General features: G+C 40.1%; 1 protein-coding gene across 1 annotated transcript in view; it reads right to left on the bottom strand.

Annotated features, from left to right (window-relative positions):
• The window catches only part of PDLIM5 (PDZ and LIM domain 5), a 126,577-nt gene that overhangs the window by 20,260 nt on the left and 88,102 nt on the right, over nucleotides 1–18,215 (bottom strand). The window contains exon 8 of the mRNA XM_054514687.1: nucleotides 8,122–8,285. Within this exon, the coding sequence (XP_054370662.1) occupies nucleotides 8,122–8,285 (164 nt within the window). The remainder of the gene's footprint in view (nucleotides 1–8,121; nucleotides 8,286–18,215) is intronic.

The raw sequence follows: 18,215 nt of genomic DNA, 5'->3' as shown, positions 1-18,215 counted from the left end.
ACTCTTAGCAACCAGTCTGAGCTCTCCTGTAGTTTTTGTTTTATACTTTTTATATTTTACACATATGATCAGCAGCTTTGTTCTCAAGAAGTACTGGGGAGATAGATGCCCCATTATCCAAGATGTGTCAAGGTGCATGCACATTTTTAATTGCAAATGGAGACTGATTAGTAATGGAAAAGAAAATCACACATATTTTCCTGTTGCCACCTCTGTTGCTTGAAATGGGACAAAGGACAGCAACTTTTGTGGGTGGTTTGAAGATTTAAAACTAAAATCAATAAATTCAATTAATAAATAAAATAAATCATTTATAAGAATTATACACTCCAGCAGGAGCTATTCTGACCTGAGTACCAGAGAGATTTGGGTTCTGTGCAAGTCATGAGAAGATGTCTATGGCCAAATTTTGGAGTTTTGTAGGCTTCACTTCACCTTCACTCTTTTTTAATTAAACATTGTAAAGCACTGTTGATTTACACTGATGTATTGTCGTTGTTTTTTTTTTCCTTAAAACCAAAACCACTCTGTCCCTGACTATTAACTTTCTACTTTATTAGGTTTAAGTTTAGCAAACCCACAGTGTTTGCTTTCATTGAACTCCTTGGTATGGCCAGTTTAATATTTAACAATCTTTTAGGCAGGGTAAAGAACTGCCTCTTTTTTTTTCCTTTTTTAAAAATCCCAGTGTGACTTTGCCCTTGTTAGTCTAACAATAGGTTGTTCCATCGCTGAGCACATGGATAACTGCAAACACTGCTGAAAGGTTTGGAAGACAAAGGGAGAAAGGCGGATACGCAGCGGTGCCAAAGTCACTTTGACAGAGGTTCTCTGGTGCGTAGCAACAATACAACAGCCTGAACTGTTTAATGCTCACTTAAACATAACATCAGCCTTCATGTAATATCTATAAATAACAATGCTACTTGAAGCAGTGGGAGTGCCAGAACTTCATTTTAAAGTGCTCCAACTCAGTGATTTATACACTGCAATCAAACTACTGTATTATAAATGGAAAATATAAAGCTTCATATGTCCAATTTTCTGACTTTTCGTAATATATCTGTAGTGTAAGAAATCTTCCTGTTTCTTCCCTCAAAACCAAACAGATGGCCGGATGAAGCAACGTGTCTGAAAAGCTCTGCTGTCAGCTCACTGCTCTGGCTGCATGCAACACCCCATCCACTCCCAGGCCCGCATGAAATCACACAAGTTCAGTGCAGAATGCGACAGGGCAAGTACAAGGTGAGAAAAAAGCTAAAACCTCAAAAAGACTCTCCCCAACAAACACAAAGTTCAACTCCTGTATTCCGTAGTTGTTTCTTTTGTTTCTCATGAAGTCTTGGAAACAGAGTCAGAGCTAAACTCCTTTTGCTGATTAAAGGCAGGACAGGATGAATTAAACCATTATCATGTCTTTAAATGCTGGGTGAAAGCTGTATGCACCCGTGGAAAATCAAAACAGGTGTCACCTTGGCCCCATTTCAACAGCCCCTGCAACTAGAGGGACTAGTTCCTGTGTTAGTAACCAGCCTTTCAACTGGAAAGGCTCCGGGTAAATTAGCTGTAAAGCATCTTAATTAAAATGAGTATGGTGGTTTTGGCTCGCTCAGCCTGTCTCCTTCTGATTTGTTACATCACATACCGTCACAAATTTGGCACAACTGGCATCGCTTTTATCGAAAAAGCGACTCAAGAAGAAAGACAAAACCAAGTCCCGTACTACAGTGTTGCGTTTCTCTTCAGGGGCAGTATAGAAACCCATTTGGTAGCTTTCTGCAGATAAGATTTTACCCCCCTTGCTTTTAGTTCCTCTTCTGAACTCAACAGCTTGGCTATGCCTGCAGAGCGCATGTCTGTCCAGTCTCTTGTAAATTATCTGTCAGTTTCATTAAGCTGATATTTAACACTGAATTCCAATAAGAATGCATTTACCAGAGGAATACTGGCTTTTCATTTGCTGAACAAATATTAGGCATAATTCTTGGATGCCCTACACCTGTGCATCTGAACAGGACACCACTGCTCTGAGCTGGAGATAGCTAATGGAGAGGAACTGATCTGGCGAGTCAGTCTGTGACAAGAAGTTACTTTTTAACAAATCAAAGACAATGAACATCGAATTTGGGAAATCATTGAATGTTCCCACTTGATGTGTGTGAAATAAGCATAGAGCCAAAAAGTCTCTGCATCTCTGTTTAAAGGAACATAAGAAACATGCATCTGTCCAAGTACTGCAAATAATTAATTTAAGTGCCCAATTTGGTGCAATAGCACGTGAATTTGGCAAAACCAAAACATAGGAAAATTGTCTAAAGTCACGTTTGTAACAGAAAAGCTGAGTTTCTATTCAGCAGATCTTGTACTGAGGTACATCAGGCCATTCTGTCTCTGAAAAGCAGGTGGTACATTTCTGCATCATTACTATGATCTGCCCCTTCTTAAAGATAAACATTCAAGTTTTAGAAACACACTAATTTTTTCACTAACTCTACAGGAGTTAAAATTTCATACTGCCATCAAGTTAAGGTTAACATTTATAAATTACTCTTGTTTCACAATGGGTTTTGCTTGGCTAAGCGACTTCACATTAATTAACTTGTAAGAACAAACTCTTGTGGTTTGCTGTCACATGATGATATAATAATCTAGATTAGATGAAAAATTAATTACAGTCCATAAACCAGGATCAGAAAGGTTTTGTATTTTGACCTGTCAATCATAATACTTTAATGGAGAAGGCTTTCTGCTTTCATGAATGGTGACTACATCATGGAGCAGCAACCTTTAACAATCTTTTTTGGTGAAAAATGGTGGAACTGTTTTGGGAACTATTTTTAACAGGAGCCATACCAACAATGTAAGAATTTGTCCTAACAACTAGCAGTGTTAACCCAGTTTCTTCCCCATATTCAGACCTTGGCCCTCAATGGGCAAGTAGCTCCTTGAGCTCCTATAATTAGTCCTGCTTTTAAATTCCTGTTCTACAAAGGAAACAAGTTATTATGAGAGGGTCCTAAAAACAAAATTGCAGAACTTTATGATCACCATGATGCTGACACAATAGTTTGGTTGCTTTTCCATGCAGAAGTATTCCCAAAGCTATCAACTTAACTTACCCTGCCTGTATAGCCTGTAAGAGCAACAGAATTGATGTAGGGGCTGTTGCAATTACAAATGAAACACAGAAAAACAAAAGTAACAAGGACGAAAAGTGCTGCAGTCCATCCCTTTATGGTACTTAATCCCTTAAGGACTTACTGGCAGTACAAGCATTTTGTGACAGCCCAATGTATCTCAGAGCCTTCCGCCCTCTACACAGCTCCATACTGTTTGCCCTGATGGCCAAACTCCACAGTTTCACATACAGTTTTTATCCCATTTTCTCTACATAAATAAGTAGCAGAATAAGTAGCAAGGAAGGAAACAAAGACTCAAACTGCCAATAGAGCACAAGGTCAAGTCACGCCTAGGAACAGGCCTGCATTTTCTTTTGCTTTTAAAATTTTCATATTATTTCAGGAATGGGATATAAAAAAGAAAATGCAGCAAGAAAGTTATCTATGGATAACTCCAGAGAAGGTAAATTCAAGGTTACCAAGTACACAAAAACAACCTCAAGGAAATAGCAGAATTTTTAAAACACAGTTGTCTGGGGAGTCCCTTTTATGCGCTTGCAGCCAGCTTCTAAGTGTGTTCCCTCTGCTGAAGGGATCATGTGCTTAACACATGTGCTTGCTCAGGATTAGGCAACTGACAGTTGTGCATATTGCAAAATATGCTGACATTCCCTAGCAGCTCTGCTGGAAGGGGATTATATATCCCAGTGATACCAGCCTGAGAGAGATCCTGGGAATAAGGAAACTGGGAAAGGGTCACTTAAAACAACAGCTTTGAATGCTTCTACCACAAACCTTGCCCCAACCCATTCTTCTAACTCAGCTGCAAAGCCCAGGAGGAACAAAGGGCATCAACTGCAATGAAACTCTCCTTTCCAAGAAGCAAACCAGCCTTTCTGGCCACCAGCTGTAACAGCTCCCCACAGGCCCCTTGCCATCCCATGGGACCCCAGCAGGCAAGCGGGATGCTGCCTGCCCAGCTCCTGTACTGGAAGGCAGGGTGTGGGACTGGCAGTGCAGTGCCTGGCACACAGCCCCTACAGTCCCCATGCCTCAGCAGCTCACCCCCCCAGCAACAGGTTTGAAAGATGTCAGGTAAGAGAAGGCAATTTCGTATGAGAAAATTAACACTGGAAGTCCTAACTGCTTCTGACCATCACAGATCCTGCTGCACTCTCCCTGAGAACAGTTTGTCTGCTGGACTGACTCCAGCTGGTGTAGCTGTGCTTACCAGGCAATTACACCTTCTGAGATTGTCCTCAATTTGCCACGGTGCTATTCACTTCCTTTCAAGCTGCCGTGGACTGTCACGGCACGCTGACAAGCAGCTGTCATCTGTCACCCACGAGGTGGCTGCGTGGCAGTGGTGAGTGAAAGCCATTCCTGTGCATGCACTGTGTCCTTGCCCAGGACTAGAAAGGGCTTTGGGGTTCCTTGGGGGTGAGCCATGCTATGTAAGTGTAGAGTCATAGTTATCAAATATAGAATAGCTGACTGCAATATAGCCAGGATGCTCTGGGTTATTTCATTCTTGCAATTTAAAATAATCTTGTAAAAATCTTCTTCCTCTGTCAGGTGAGTAGAGCTTCATAATGAAGCTCAACAAAAATGAAGTGAGAACTATTATAAACTCCAATCTGCACATATAACGCACAGTAACAGTCTGTTTTTGCTTGTTTCAGCAATAGAAAAAAATTGGAGATTATTGAGCTTCTTACCCATGCCTTAAAAGAAAGCATGAGGCAGCCATCTCTCTTTCCTCTAGCAAACCACTGAGGAATCCCATAATATTAGGATTTTCTTCCAAAGAGGAATAAAACCTCTGTTACCAGCATAGTGGACAACTAGCATAGCAGCATTCATGGGTACTCCATGAATGGCCCCCACAGCCAATGAGGATAATTCAGGCCCAAAGGTGCTATCATTGTGAGATCCACTCGGATCATGAGACCTATGTAGAGAGAAACCCAATCCCTGAAGCATCTCCAGGTTCACTAACTCAGCCATCCAACGTTGAACCATCAAGTAGCCAGGTCATGAAATAGCTCATACCTCACAACAAAATCCCTGACACCTTCAGCACCCTTCAGGTATCTCTGCACAATCTCAAAAAAGAAAAATCAACAACAATTAACAAATCACCTCAAACCCCTACAGTGAGGGTAAAAAAAAAAAAAAAATGTATTCTCTGGTCTATACAAGAAAGAGAACTTTCAACTAATAATTGAAAAGATGTTGTCTACCCAAATGACAGACCTCTGAAGTCACACAACAATAAAATCACTGGTAATCTTCACACCACACCATCAATCAGCACCTTACAGCTTCCCCAGGCACAAACAAAATCCTGTGACATGCCTATTTTGCTTTGGAAACAACTTGGTGTTAGAAACAATATTCATTAGAAGGGTGAGTGGTATCAGAGCTACAAAACTGTGCTCCCAATACATTTCTGCTATTAATAGCATACCACTATACATTTACATAAGATTGTATCTTCCTTCTAATTATTTCCTAAGGTAGACTTCAAACTATGAAATCAAAGGACTTTTTTTGTCTAGAATTTTGTCAGCCTTATGGCCTATGAAGCCAAATTTTGTTTGGCCTGTGGAGCACTGGAAATTTTACTTTAAGGAAAACTTTATGCTCACAGACTGCAAAGAAACAGCAGAACTGAAGTCCAAGCATTCTCTGAAACACTTATAGTCTTTCTTTTTCTTCAACATCTGACTAATTTTAGCAAAACATTCAATTATTGGAACAGTTTTACCTGTCTGACTGCTGTTCCACCTACAGGGGACAAGCACAGACTGGTTTCCCATGGCAGTGAGTGATTCTCTGTGTTCCTAAGGTGCAAATGTTAACTGAAACTCCTCTGGCACCTGGGACATCATACTCTTCCCACCTCCTTAACTCCTGGGCAGTTGCCGTTCACACTGCTGGATTATCTTCTCTGTACTTCCCAGTTTTAGGGAACTCTGAGTCTTCAATGCCTCTTTGTCCTATGGCTTTTATTTCTGGCTCCCCCAATACTTTTGGGGAGAGATAATAGCTTTGCTTCTTTGGAACTTAGTGCATCTCAGAACCCTTCATCAAGACAGCACAAAGCTGACATCCTCATGATTGTTTCTTTCCACCAGCTTCTCTACCAGTATGAAGTTTCTAAGCTTTCTTTAAGCTGTTCTGGAACATAACAATCAAAAATTCTCTGCCTGGCTTTCCCTCTCACCTGCCTACTCGGTATCTCTGATGGAAAAAAAAATAAATTTCACATTATGCAAGAGCATAGGCATAGATTTTCAGAGCACTACAGAATCAAGTGTAGTTTAAGTAATCTCTTTAAAACTCTCTCCTTCGTGAATATCTTAAAAAAAAAAAAGGCTATTTTGAACATTTGACTCCTATTAATACTAGAATATGCTAATAGGATTTGGCAGTGAAACACCTACCAACATACTAAAAATAAGTGTGGAACTACAGAAAGTCCAAAATCATGGGTGGTTTCTATGCAAGTTAAATAATTCATCACTTGGTGAGACAGAAAGTTTTATCAATTGTGAAACACAACCAGTCACTTAGAAAAATGCAGCATTATGACATACCCACAAAAGCTTAAGCACACATGCTACCAAAAAGGTAACTTTAAAAAGTGTTGGGGCTTCTGTTGTTCCTGTTCATTTTGAGGGTTTTTTTTCCCTTCTAATGCTAGCTAACTCCGAGAAGTAAAACAATGCTGGAATGAAACTGATGTAAAGTTTAAGATGTCTTTACCTTGCCCTCATTAGCAGACTCGCTATTTGCCAGGCAAAGTACAGCAATGACAGTGCATTGCCATCTTGAGGCTTCCTACAGAACTGCACAGCCCAACCAAAATACACCAACTTGTTACCAACCGCAGCATTCAATCAGAAGTGCCAAAGCCATTATAAAACATGAAGCATTAACATCGTATTTTTTTTCTTTATTTTCATGCCAGGGCTTCTATAGTTCCGTTTTGGGACTGAATATACTTCAAAAGAGGGAAAACCCTTACATAGAACAAAGCCAAGCAAACAGAGCTATTTAGCATAATTGATCCTGTCAGAAAGAGAATCAGGTCTACTCATCTCATATTAGCAAGAAAAATCTGAAGCTAAAGCTTAACTAATAATACAGATTTCCCAGATCCTTTGAAATTACTACACAAGTTTAATTCAGCACCAAAGACTGATTCAGCTTAAAAAATTACTCCAATGTAATACTATGAAAAAAAATTACTCCATAGCATGTAATACTATGAAAACCTAATACACAGTTACACATACAAATGTATCTGTATCATCTAATAACATAGGAGTGCTCATAAAGGAAACAGAATGCTTTCCAGATATAACACATTCTAGTGCGGGTTCAAAGCTTTAGAAATCACCAAAGTTCATTCAAAGGTAGCAGCTATGTGAATTGTCCTTGTAAGAGCTTTTACACAAATCTCTGCAACCCAAACCTACATAATAATCTGGCACCCTGCTCAAATAAAACCTACAGATGTCAAATACATAAACACGCTAGTGCTTCAGCCTTTTTTATCTCTTTTTTAAATTAATTAGTGCTTATGAAAAGATCACTTGGAAAACATGTATATGGGTAATATCAACATATGTCAATATTCCTACCTGAAATAGCATGGGATATGCTTGAATCTACAGTGACATGGGAAGCAGCAAGATTAAACTGTGGGGTGTATATATACATATATGGTATAAATACCTTTAATAAGGGTGTGAGGCAACTGATTTTGTTTGTGAAACTAATTGCATCTATGAGGCTACTTACAAAGGGCTACCAGTTTACTAAAATGGCTAAATTGGTTTTTCTCCTCTTTTCCCAGCAAACTGGCCTGTTCTCAAAACCCACAAACAGCCATTTGAAGCCTGTTGTTTTTTAAAGCCCAAGGTGAATTTTTGTTTTGCTGAGCCACCCAAAGGCCTTTAGGTGAACAAGAAAAAGCCTCTCTGGAAGTTACCTGCTTGGCTTGGAGGCTGCCAGCCCTTGGCAGAACCCAGGGGTGCCACTGGCTTGAGGACTGTGGCAGGTGAGGAGTTGGCAGGAGCAGGTCTCACATCCACGTTGTCCTGGCAGGCAGGGACGCTCCTCACCGGGGCAGGCTGGGCAGCTTCCAGAGAATCACTGTTCAGAAATCAGGGAAGAGTAAATAAATGCCTCTTGCTAGAACAGGAGAGCTTGTGAAATGGAGATGTGGAGTGACATTCCCTCACCCCAGGGCAGTAACGCAGCACCCACTAGTCTGTCATCACCAACAATGCTGTGGTACTTACACCCTGAAGCTGCTTTCTAAGAACTGGACATTTGAGAAAGGTCTACCAAAAGTCAATGGAGTCAACTAAAGCCCTTCACAATTTTCATTTTAAAAGAGTTGTAAGTTTCTTTAGTCATTAAACAACATGCGTGATATTTTATATTGCCTCTTTAGAGCACTTTACAGCTGCTTTTATACTTTAAGGGTTGGCAGAACTCTTTTAGCTCTTTAAAACCACATATGATGAAAACTGAACTCAATCACAATCCGCATGGAGTGCAAGTAGCCACTAATTACACTGATAGCAAGAAAATTTTTCATTTCTCACTTGCCTTTGGGCAGTTGAAAATAAATACTTTTTTTAAAACAGTCAAAATAGAGGAGTAATTACTAATGAAGGTCATTTGCAAAAGAAATGTACATCAAAACCAGGAAATTAACAACATTGTGAAATACAGCCAAATACATACGTGAAATACCATTCCAAAAACATATTTTGCACAATTTAGAAACCCTTGATAACACACTAGAAGCCTTGTATTCTTTCTTCTATTGAAGAAAAACAAATTTTCAGCACATGTGCACCATGTGTATTTTCACCAGGGTCATTGCCAGAATTACAGATTGTGCCAAGTTTGTAAAGTAAAAATCCATGAGCTATTTTTACTTTACAAGTGTTGCACATGCACAGTATTACCTTGCCTGTATGACATGCAACAACTCGAACACACCATGAGGCCAAAACACAGGTTCATAACCTTTTTTTTTTTGTCATCTCTAGATTTGCAGGGTAATAATTCATGTGTTTAGAATCTTCTTCCAGGTAAGGGATAAAAAAAGTCATTCCCGGTTTGGAGAATAAATCTGAAAGCTCAGTTTAATGAGTAACAGTCATGGCAACTGCAGGCTCTGGTAACCAGCACTGGTGGATTTGCTGTACGCAGTGTGCACAAGCCCAGAGAAGCACAAACTGCGACCTTGCATTCCATTATCTTCAATTGCTAAAAGATATTTAAAGACATTTGTGTAACTCAAATGGAGGCATTGAAGGTGCACGTTATACTCCTTTGAGACTCATGTTCCAAGTCTTTATTACAAGCAGATTTTGAGGAAGTGGAGATACAGGGCATAAAAGTGTTAATGCAGACTGAAAGAAAAAAGATAGGTAAGTACCCTCTGATGTGAAGTAGCAGCAGTGGTTGAAAACGACAAGGTAGTTTAGGATTGGCTTCCACAATGAAAAAAGTGCATGTCTGCAATTTCATTGTTACAGAAACATCCTTCTGTACTGTTGAATATATTTGACATGTAACCCATCAAACCCAATCCAGGCCAGAGCCCCACTGCAACTTTAAGAATTCCTTGTTAGCACTGTTGATGCTAAAAAAAGAAAGTTTCCTCCTTCTCCATCCAAGAGGCTCATTACTGCTTGTCAAATAACTTTTCAAGTCTAGCACCTCTTCACTGCCTTTGTCTGGAATATATAAGTCATAAATAATACAAATCAGCAGTCAGAAATAAAGAAATTCTGCTGACTCGGCAGCCATCTTTTACAAGCAGAGGCTACTCAACAAGGAAAAATGGATTTCAGACAAGCAGAAAAGGTTCCCTCCAGTAAGAAGATGGCAAGGAAGCATACTCTGAGGGACGCCCACAAGGCTCACTGCAATGCTGATTGGAAACTCTACTGTTGCTATTTTTGTGGTCAAATTCTATGGCTTGTGAATGACGTGGCATGGCAGTTCCTGAAGCAACAGAATGTTGGAGACACTCAGGGTTTCATTTAGAAATAAGGTGAAACCCTAATGATCCCAAACTAAAAGACAATTATAAACTCAGGTATAAGCTACCTCTGATGGTTTTTTATCACCTCTGGAAGTTTACATGCCAGGAGCCTCAAGCAAGAAGCTTCCTAAGGGAAAAGCTTGAAGCCATCACTCTGACAGAGAGGATGTTACTGGCCTCAGGGCAAAACTTCTGAAAGGTCTTGGACACCCTTTGTATTGCATGTCTGATTCTTCAAAGCAAAAATTGAATAAACTCAAGCCACCACCTCAGTCTGTTAATTTAACAGGTAGGCTGCTACTGCAGCTTGGCAAGTCTCCACTGTGCGATAGTGCCCACCCATGGCTGGCTAAATAAAACAATGTACCATTTCTCTGGAATTACAGCCTCCAATCAGTCAGCTGTGAGTGCACATGCAGTGTTCTCTGCAGAAAGACAGATCCATCTTTGTCTCGCTTTCAAAGATGCACTGCACCCTCAGCAGTGTCTCTCTCATAAGAGGTTCAACCTTTTAAACTGAACTTGAAATTCATGCTGCAAAATTAACTCCTCAACACTTAACTTCATGTTTTTCTATACTGAGAAACACTCAAACTCTAGTTTTTGTTATCCAGCTTTACAAATACCGTGATGGATCTTTCCAGAAGCACACATTTTCTACAAGTGCTGTACAATGCCCACAATTAGCTCCACCAGTATTTTGCAACTCGCGAGGCTGGACAATGATGACCCAAGTCTCACTTTCTAGAAAATACAGGATTTGAAGAGAAAAAAAAAATATATACTGAAATTTAAGAAAATAAATACATTATGGAAGAGAGCTCCCACCTGCTTTTCAGTGTTGCCACTGGGAAGCTGAGGGAGGAATGATAAACCTAATGTATTTACCAAGCTCTGTGTGAGCACTTTCTCAGACTTCCCAGCTGACACTCACAGGTCAGCTTCAGGTCAAGAACATTTCAATGTCAGAACACTTGTAATGACACACCTACCTTCTGCATCTAGCATTAACATTTCAACTATGTTCCATAACTCTTAAACTCCTCCTTCTCCACCTGATGAATACTTACAGCAAAAATCAAAGTTTTCCAAGCTAAAAATTAATGCAAACACGAGGCTCATCCCTGCAAACTAACATTTCCTGCAAGCTGTGAATGCCCTGCTGTCAACCTTTGGGCAAGGGGTTTTAACACTGCAAGAACTAAGGAATAGTGAAACATGAGTCTGTCAGACTTGGTCTTGTGTCCTGAAAACCCATGAGAAGTTAGATTAATAAGCTATGGGAAGATTAATCAAAATAATTCTGGAAGTGTGTTGCAAGAGAAACAGATTGCAAAAACAGCCCAAGAAAAATGTCTGGCAAAGAAGCAAGCCAAAGACACCTCTCTATTTTTCACATATGCTAGCTTATACTTAACAGACACGCCTGAAATTCCATGGAGAACAGCTCCTACCACACAGTGCAGCCTTATTTTATCAAAGTAAGTGTGTGTATGGAAACAAACAAATTTCTGGGGAGCCAGTCAGGAGGTTTGAGGGGGACACACAAGGCTCCAGTGCCAGCGCAAACTTTATAACTGAGAGCTCACAAAAGGCTCCTCAGACTTATCCTGTCTCCTGGTCAACAAAAGCACCATGGAAACTGGGGGAAAAAACCTAGAAAAAGCAAGTAGTAATTTCTCTTCCTGTGAGGGAGGAAGTGGGTCCAAGTCACACTTGAGATAAGCACTAGTTTTTCAGAGACCAGGCTGAATGCATTTTAGAGGCATTTTAAGAAATTTGCACTGGAAAAATCCTTCTGAATGTATTTAGAGGTTTTGATGCTTCTTCCTCCCTCAAAAACCCCAAACCCACAAAAAAAAAACCCACAAAAAACCAACCTAACAAAACCAAAACCAAGCAAAACCCCAATAAACCAAAAACACCCCAAAAAGCCAACCAACCAATCGAACACCAAGAAAACAAACAAACAAAAAGAGAGAAGAAAAACACATAGTCTGGAACTATAGATGCCTAAACCTCCCTCCATCCTTCCATGGCAACTCTTATACAATGCTGTCCAGAATTTCTTCACACAAACTTTAAAGAAGCTAATAATGGAGATGATGTTATCAGCCAAAGGAGGACCTACTAAGTAACTGAAAAGGATTGAGCTTGCTGTCATGTAACTTCTAAGAGCACTAAGGTGATAATAAGGACCAAGTCACTTGGACTTTCTCAACCAGGTTCAAGGGATTTGGCTGGACCTTCTCCTCATGCAAGCCCAAGATATTGGCTATTCATCTGTAAAAATAAGTAGTTGGGCCCAGAGCTCAGTCTGGTACACCAGTATTTTACCAATAGTTCTGTGGCTATAAATGATGGTTTAAGTGTCTTGTTCAACTAACTTGCTCTGTTGTCTAGAACAACTGTGGGAGTAAGGCACAAGTCCCCTGTGGTGTGAGGAAATCTGCTGACAGGACAGGTCAGGTAGTATCTAAGGGACAGCTTGTAAATCCTTTCTCCAGATAGCCAGGAATTCCGTGACCTGGATCTCAGGTCTCAGTTGTTTGTCATACAAATCATGTGCTACATTTTGTCCAGTATCAAAATACACAATAGCTGAAAAGATATATATAGGAAACCAGAAAAAGGCAGGTATGAGAATGACAACAAAACTCCATGAACAAGGGAAATACAGATGGCTTTTTGTAAGGGTTTTCTGGTGTAACAACAGAGAAACAAAAGCCAAGAAGCACTGAGTGCTGACCTTATCCCTACTACAAGCCTAGTGTTTATATTTCATCTTAACCTAACAGTGCTCCAGTATCTTGCTAGAGAGAAGAAAAACAAAATAAAGAAAGAAAGAGCAGAGAAAACCCTCTGGGTGGAGGTATTTCTGTATCAAATTACAGGGAGGGAGTATGTAACCCCTCTGTAAGCAGTGCTCTATACACAGAAATAACTCAAAGCACCTTTCAGAGTATGTATTCTGTCAGAGTTAACACCAGTGCTCATCTCACAAGGTGAGATTACCATTTTTTAAAGGAATTGAATGTAGCATAGTATCAGGAAGATAAACAAAAAGCCATGCCAAAAACAAAAGGGCTGTCAACACCAGTTCTTGCTAGTGTTTCCCAAAATTTCCCAGGGTTTCTGCCTTGAGATTTAATTTTAAGGCAGAGCTCCAATTCTTGGTCATGCAAGACATTAAATACATCATTTCCTGTGCTGCATATGTGTCGTTTGTTAGAAAACACGCAAGCCCCATAAACTCAAGGCCGTCCCTTTTGCCATTAGGATGAAACACTTAGCTTAGTGCAAGACTGCACAGCTGTTACACACCCCAAAAAAAGCCCATTACAGAGGAGTCTGGTGGGGAAGAAAATGTGTGGATGCTCACCACCACTTCAGGCCAGTTAGTAAGTCAGAAAAAGGTCAAGCACTCTGGCAGCACATGCAGTACAGAGTAGTTTAAGACAGCCAGCTTTTTGGAGCAGAGACAGTGAAGTGAGAGGGATAAAGTGAAATATATCTGGAGGGAAATATATCTGGAGGAACCTTACTGCAGAAGAGAATCAACACCCTGCTTTTGTTATAGCTATAACCTTCCTGAGTTTGTCCCCAGAGATAATGCAAAGGAGCCTAAGCTACCTTGGTAAAATTTTTTTTATCTTTCTCAACTTTTCATTAAAGTTACGAAAGATATAAAAGAGCCAGAAAACTCCAAAGCAGTTTATTACTTGGCTTTCTTGGTTGAGCCAAACAGACCTAGTTCTATTTGAACCAGTTAGTCTACTGCATTCTGTTGTACACTTTTCTCTTTAGTTATGGGATGTAAGATTTCAGCTTTCCTTTCTTATCAACTATTTTATTGTGGAATGAAGTGAGCTGCCATTTAAAACAACTTTTCAGCATTACATTCATTTACATACCACAGTATGTCACTAGATGGATTTAATGCAAAGACATTTTAATACCTAGTTTCATACTCAATGGGTACATTTCTCTCAAATCTATTTTTTTTTCTGACATAATTGAGTAGTTTTGCTTGATCTTTGCTGAAATTCAGTAACAATATGTAGTTGCTGACACTACATTTATCTTCTTTTCTTACATGTTTCTCAAGCCACACAGCAAAGGCTGTGGTCCTTTATTCAACAGGACAAGACAGCACAAAGCCTCATTTCTTCAGCTCCATCTACTGGTAACCTCTCCTTCCTTACCAATGCAGCACCTCAGGACTAAGGATGTTAATAAGGAAACCAGAAATCATTACTTCATTTGTTCTATGCTGTCTTCAGGACAACATTGGCTGTTTCTATAAAAATCCTTTTTAAAATGCAGTTTAATGCAGAGTGTTCTGAGACTAAATGTACTGCTATATCACGTGTCCCAGATTTTAGGTCATATCCTGTTTGAGATGTCCCTAACAGCCTGAAAATCATCTTCTTCCTTTATCATCTTATGCCAGAGCCTTGTAGCAGCAACCTGAATAACTAGGATAACCTGGCTATTACAATGGCTTAAGAGATTCACAAGTTTAAAGGTTACCTTTAAAATGCCCTAAAAATCCATGGATGCTTATTTCAAGCCATTCAACCTCAATCTTGATATATATCCAACACTGATTTGGTCTTTTGGGCAGGCTTACATGGTCTCTGTACTCCCACTGTACCTTCTGGCTCCCTGGGACATCTCTCTCCAGCTCTGTCAGTTGGCAGAGAAAAACAGATTAAGCCCCTCCAAAACTGGACTTCAGCTGTGGAAGAAGGAAACCAGTTCTCCAGTGTTTCCTGCCTTTTCCAACACACAGCTCCATGTACTTGTACGGGACAGCAACTGAATGGAGACACTCTGGGAATCCCAACACTGAATGCACCTCCAAAAATAAATCTTCAACACCAGGAGAGCTTTCCCCATACAGTGAGCAAACAATGGACAAACAGAAAGCCAGTTACAGATTCAGGAAGGAGAAAGTTTCCATTAATGTAGTAACCTATCTTCACTTGCCATAAACAATGCACATTAGTGAGTGAAGGAAAAAAGAAAAGTGAAGCCAGAGAATTTGTTTTCACTGTACTAAAGTATTACCAAACAAACACCACAGCTAAAGAATAAAGTCTTGCTGATGGCATGGCCTGGGCTTCACCTGTAGTGCACAGACAGGTATCAGAACTCCTCAAGAGGTTTTCTCTACAATGTGTACATAAAAGGTTTTCTAGTAATCATTCAGTGGCAAAAATAAAATTGGTATTTTAAGTTGTATTATATCACCACAATTCTGCCAATGTTCCTTTTTTATCTTTTTTAAGTGGATATACTACAAGTTAGAAATATTGATACAAATAAAGTGGGTTAGTGTCTTATAAACTACTATTTCCCCTCCCTGAGGTTAGGGCTACTTTAACCTTCTCTAGAGACTGAGGTCACCTTGGAAGCCATGAAACAGAAGAAAAAGAACTAATACTTGTTACTCAACACAAGTTTCTACATCAAGTGGATCTCAGCTCTACTTATAGTTGGGTCTTATCTCTAGAAGGGTCTAACTCTTGTGAAAATATAAATAGGTACAAGAAAACCCCCAGATTATTTCTTCCTTAGCACAACTTAATACACATTGCCCTGTAAAATAACCAAGCAGACTCCTGCCTGTGCAGATGAAGTCATAAAAGCAGCTTTCCGCTGAAGCAAGCATTAACATTGCTGTGGTCAGGAAAGGAGAACAAACAGTCCTGTGCACTGAACAGAATCAGCACTGGAACAAAGAGCCTAGATGGCAAATAATTTTTAAAACAGTCATTTGCTGGCCTGCATGCCAGTTATTTGATTTTATACATTCAAAGTGAGCCTTAGAAAAATAACCTTACATGACGCTCAGTTGCTCAAGGAACTGTGGCAAATAATTCACCCACACAGAAGTTTCAAGCCAGGATCTCTTGTTTCTTCTCTGGCTGCCTCTGTAGGGTGACACTGCCTCTCTCAGAGGCTCCTGACACAACATAAGCACCACCATGCATATTAGAGGGCACCTGAAGCCAGTGAGGGAAGGAAACATCTGCTTTAGTATGGTGGACTTGCACAAACACCATCAGCAGGTCCAGAGTGCACACATTAATCCAGGTGTGCAAAGAGATGAAACCAGCCGGGTTTGGAGCTGGTAACCTCAGGTCAAAGACCACGACAGGCACAAGCATGCAGACAACAGAAATGTGCTCTGAAGGAGTAGCCAGCTCCCTGTGAGTCCTAAGTGCCAACCACACACCACACCTGGACAATACCTCTTGCTCTTTGGCAACTCCAGAGCACTTGTGGACTTCCTGGAGGGCGCGCTGGCCGGCAGGGGAGGCTTTGCGACAGGCGTGATGAGCAGCGCATCCAGCAGCGAGCGGTAGGCACTAGGCTCGTGGAGTCTAGCAAATGTGTGAAAAGACCCCACAAACAAATGAGGTGACCACACGAAGTCCAGGATGGCTGGGACCACAGACAGCCCAAAAGCCTTTATGAAAAGCCTATCTGGAGAAACTGAACCCAGGAAAACTGATGCAGGAATTATGTCCAAACAGGCAGACCACAACGTGGAAGTTGCACAATTTAGGGGAGGCATAAAAAAAAACCCACTAAGGTGTGAGAAGCATGTTCTTCATATATTTTTACCATTAATAAAGTAAAATTTAAAAAAATGAGAAAATGTTTTCATCTTTTTTAGTTTTCTGATTTTGTGTATGCTTTCTAGTGTACATAATTTATTAGCACTCTAGAACATCCATGCAATTTAGAAATACAAAAATATGGGTATTATTGGCCATTAAAAAGTATTTTACCATTATGAATGGATGATCGAAAAACTTGTCAAAATGTTTGCTCTAAGCAAGCCTTTAAAACAAGCAATGCAGTAAAGATTTAGATGGAACTCGGCAAGCTATTGTTTTCAAGCATCAAAAAGTTTCTCAAAGTTACAGATTATTCTTTGTCACGTAACACAAATGTTTATTTACAGTTAATTTACTAACTGAACTGTAAAACAGGTATCATAAGGAACAGAATGGTGGATTTACTCACCAAGGTTCAGAGCAGCTAAGCTATATATAGGGCCATGGGAGCTTTGGGCATAGTCTAATGATTTGCCCAGTATTGTGACAGAGCCGATTGATTTCACAACTCTGCCAGGACCAATTATTCTTGTGTGAACTGGAACCTCCTTAAACCAAACCTATAAAACATTCCTTTTGAAGTTGATGTCTACCTGGCCCGGACAGCAATAGCAGCAGACACTGCAGCAGCAGCCATGCTCTTAATTTTTGATCTCTGCTCGAAAGGAGAAAGAGCTGGAGGAGGAGAGGGTCCAAGGATCGGCAGATTTCCCAAAGGATCTTCCAGCATTACTTTTGCAGCACAGAAGCTTTGAGTCAATGCAGGAGAAAACAGAGAAAGTAGGAAAGATTGACAGAGATACAGTACAACACCAGACCACATTAACCACTGAGAGTTATGGAAGTTTCCAGCTCACAGAGATATCAGGCAATGTGTGAGCGACTTGAATACTAATACAGAGGACAGCAATTTTGATTTCACCCACAAATAAAACTATTCCCTCATCAAGTAAGCATTTAGCATCTGTCAGGCTTTAAATTCCTCATCATAGACTCTGTCTCGCATGCCTGGGTCACTCCCACTGAACCAAGGCCCAGAATTCTCCACATGGATCCCTGTAAGTCTCAATGGTGTGGACAAAATTAGCCATGAAGATCATTTACCTTGTCCTCTTTTTCATAATAAACAGTAAACATAGAAAACTGGAATAATTAGTGATATAACTTCTGCAGGTCCGCCCTTACCAAATTCCAGCCCTTACCAATACCACCCTTTTCATTTTGTCTACTTATTTTACAGGTCCACCCTTACCAATTACCAATTTCTTATCAATACCACCCTTTTCATTTTGTCTACTTATTTTACAGGTGGAAATGGATTTGAACAGAAAAAAAAAAAAAGGCGAAAAACCCAGACTGGGTCCAAAATAACTCCAACAATTT

This window comes from Molothrus ater, chromosome 4, assembly GCF_012460135.2.
Source record: "Molothrus ater isolate BHLD 08-10-18 breed brown headed cowbird chromosome 4, BPBGC_Mater_1.1, whole genome shotgun sequence".
Classification (NCBI taxonomy): Eukaryota; Metazoa; Chordata; class Aves; order Passeriformes; family Icteridae; genus Molothrus; species Molothrus ater.
Note: the sequence above shows the minus strand (reverse complement) of the source record. Positions and strands in the feature narration are given on the sequence as shown.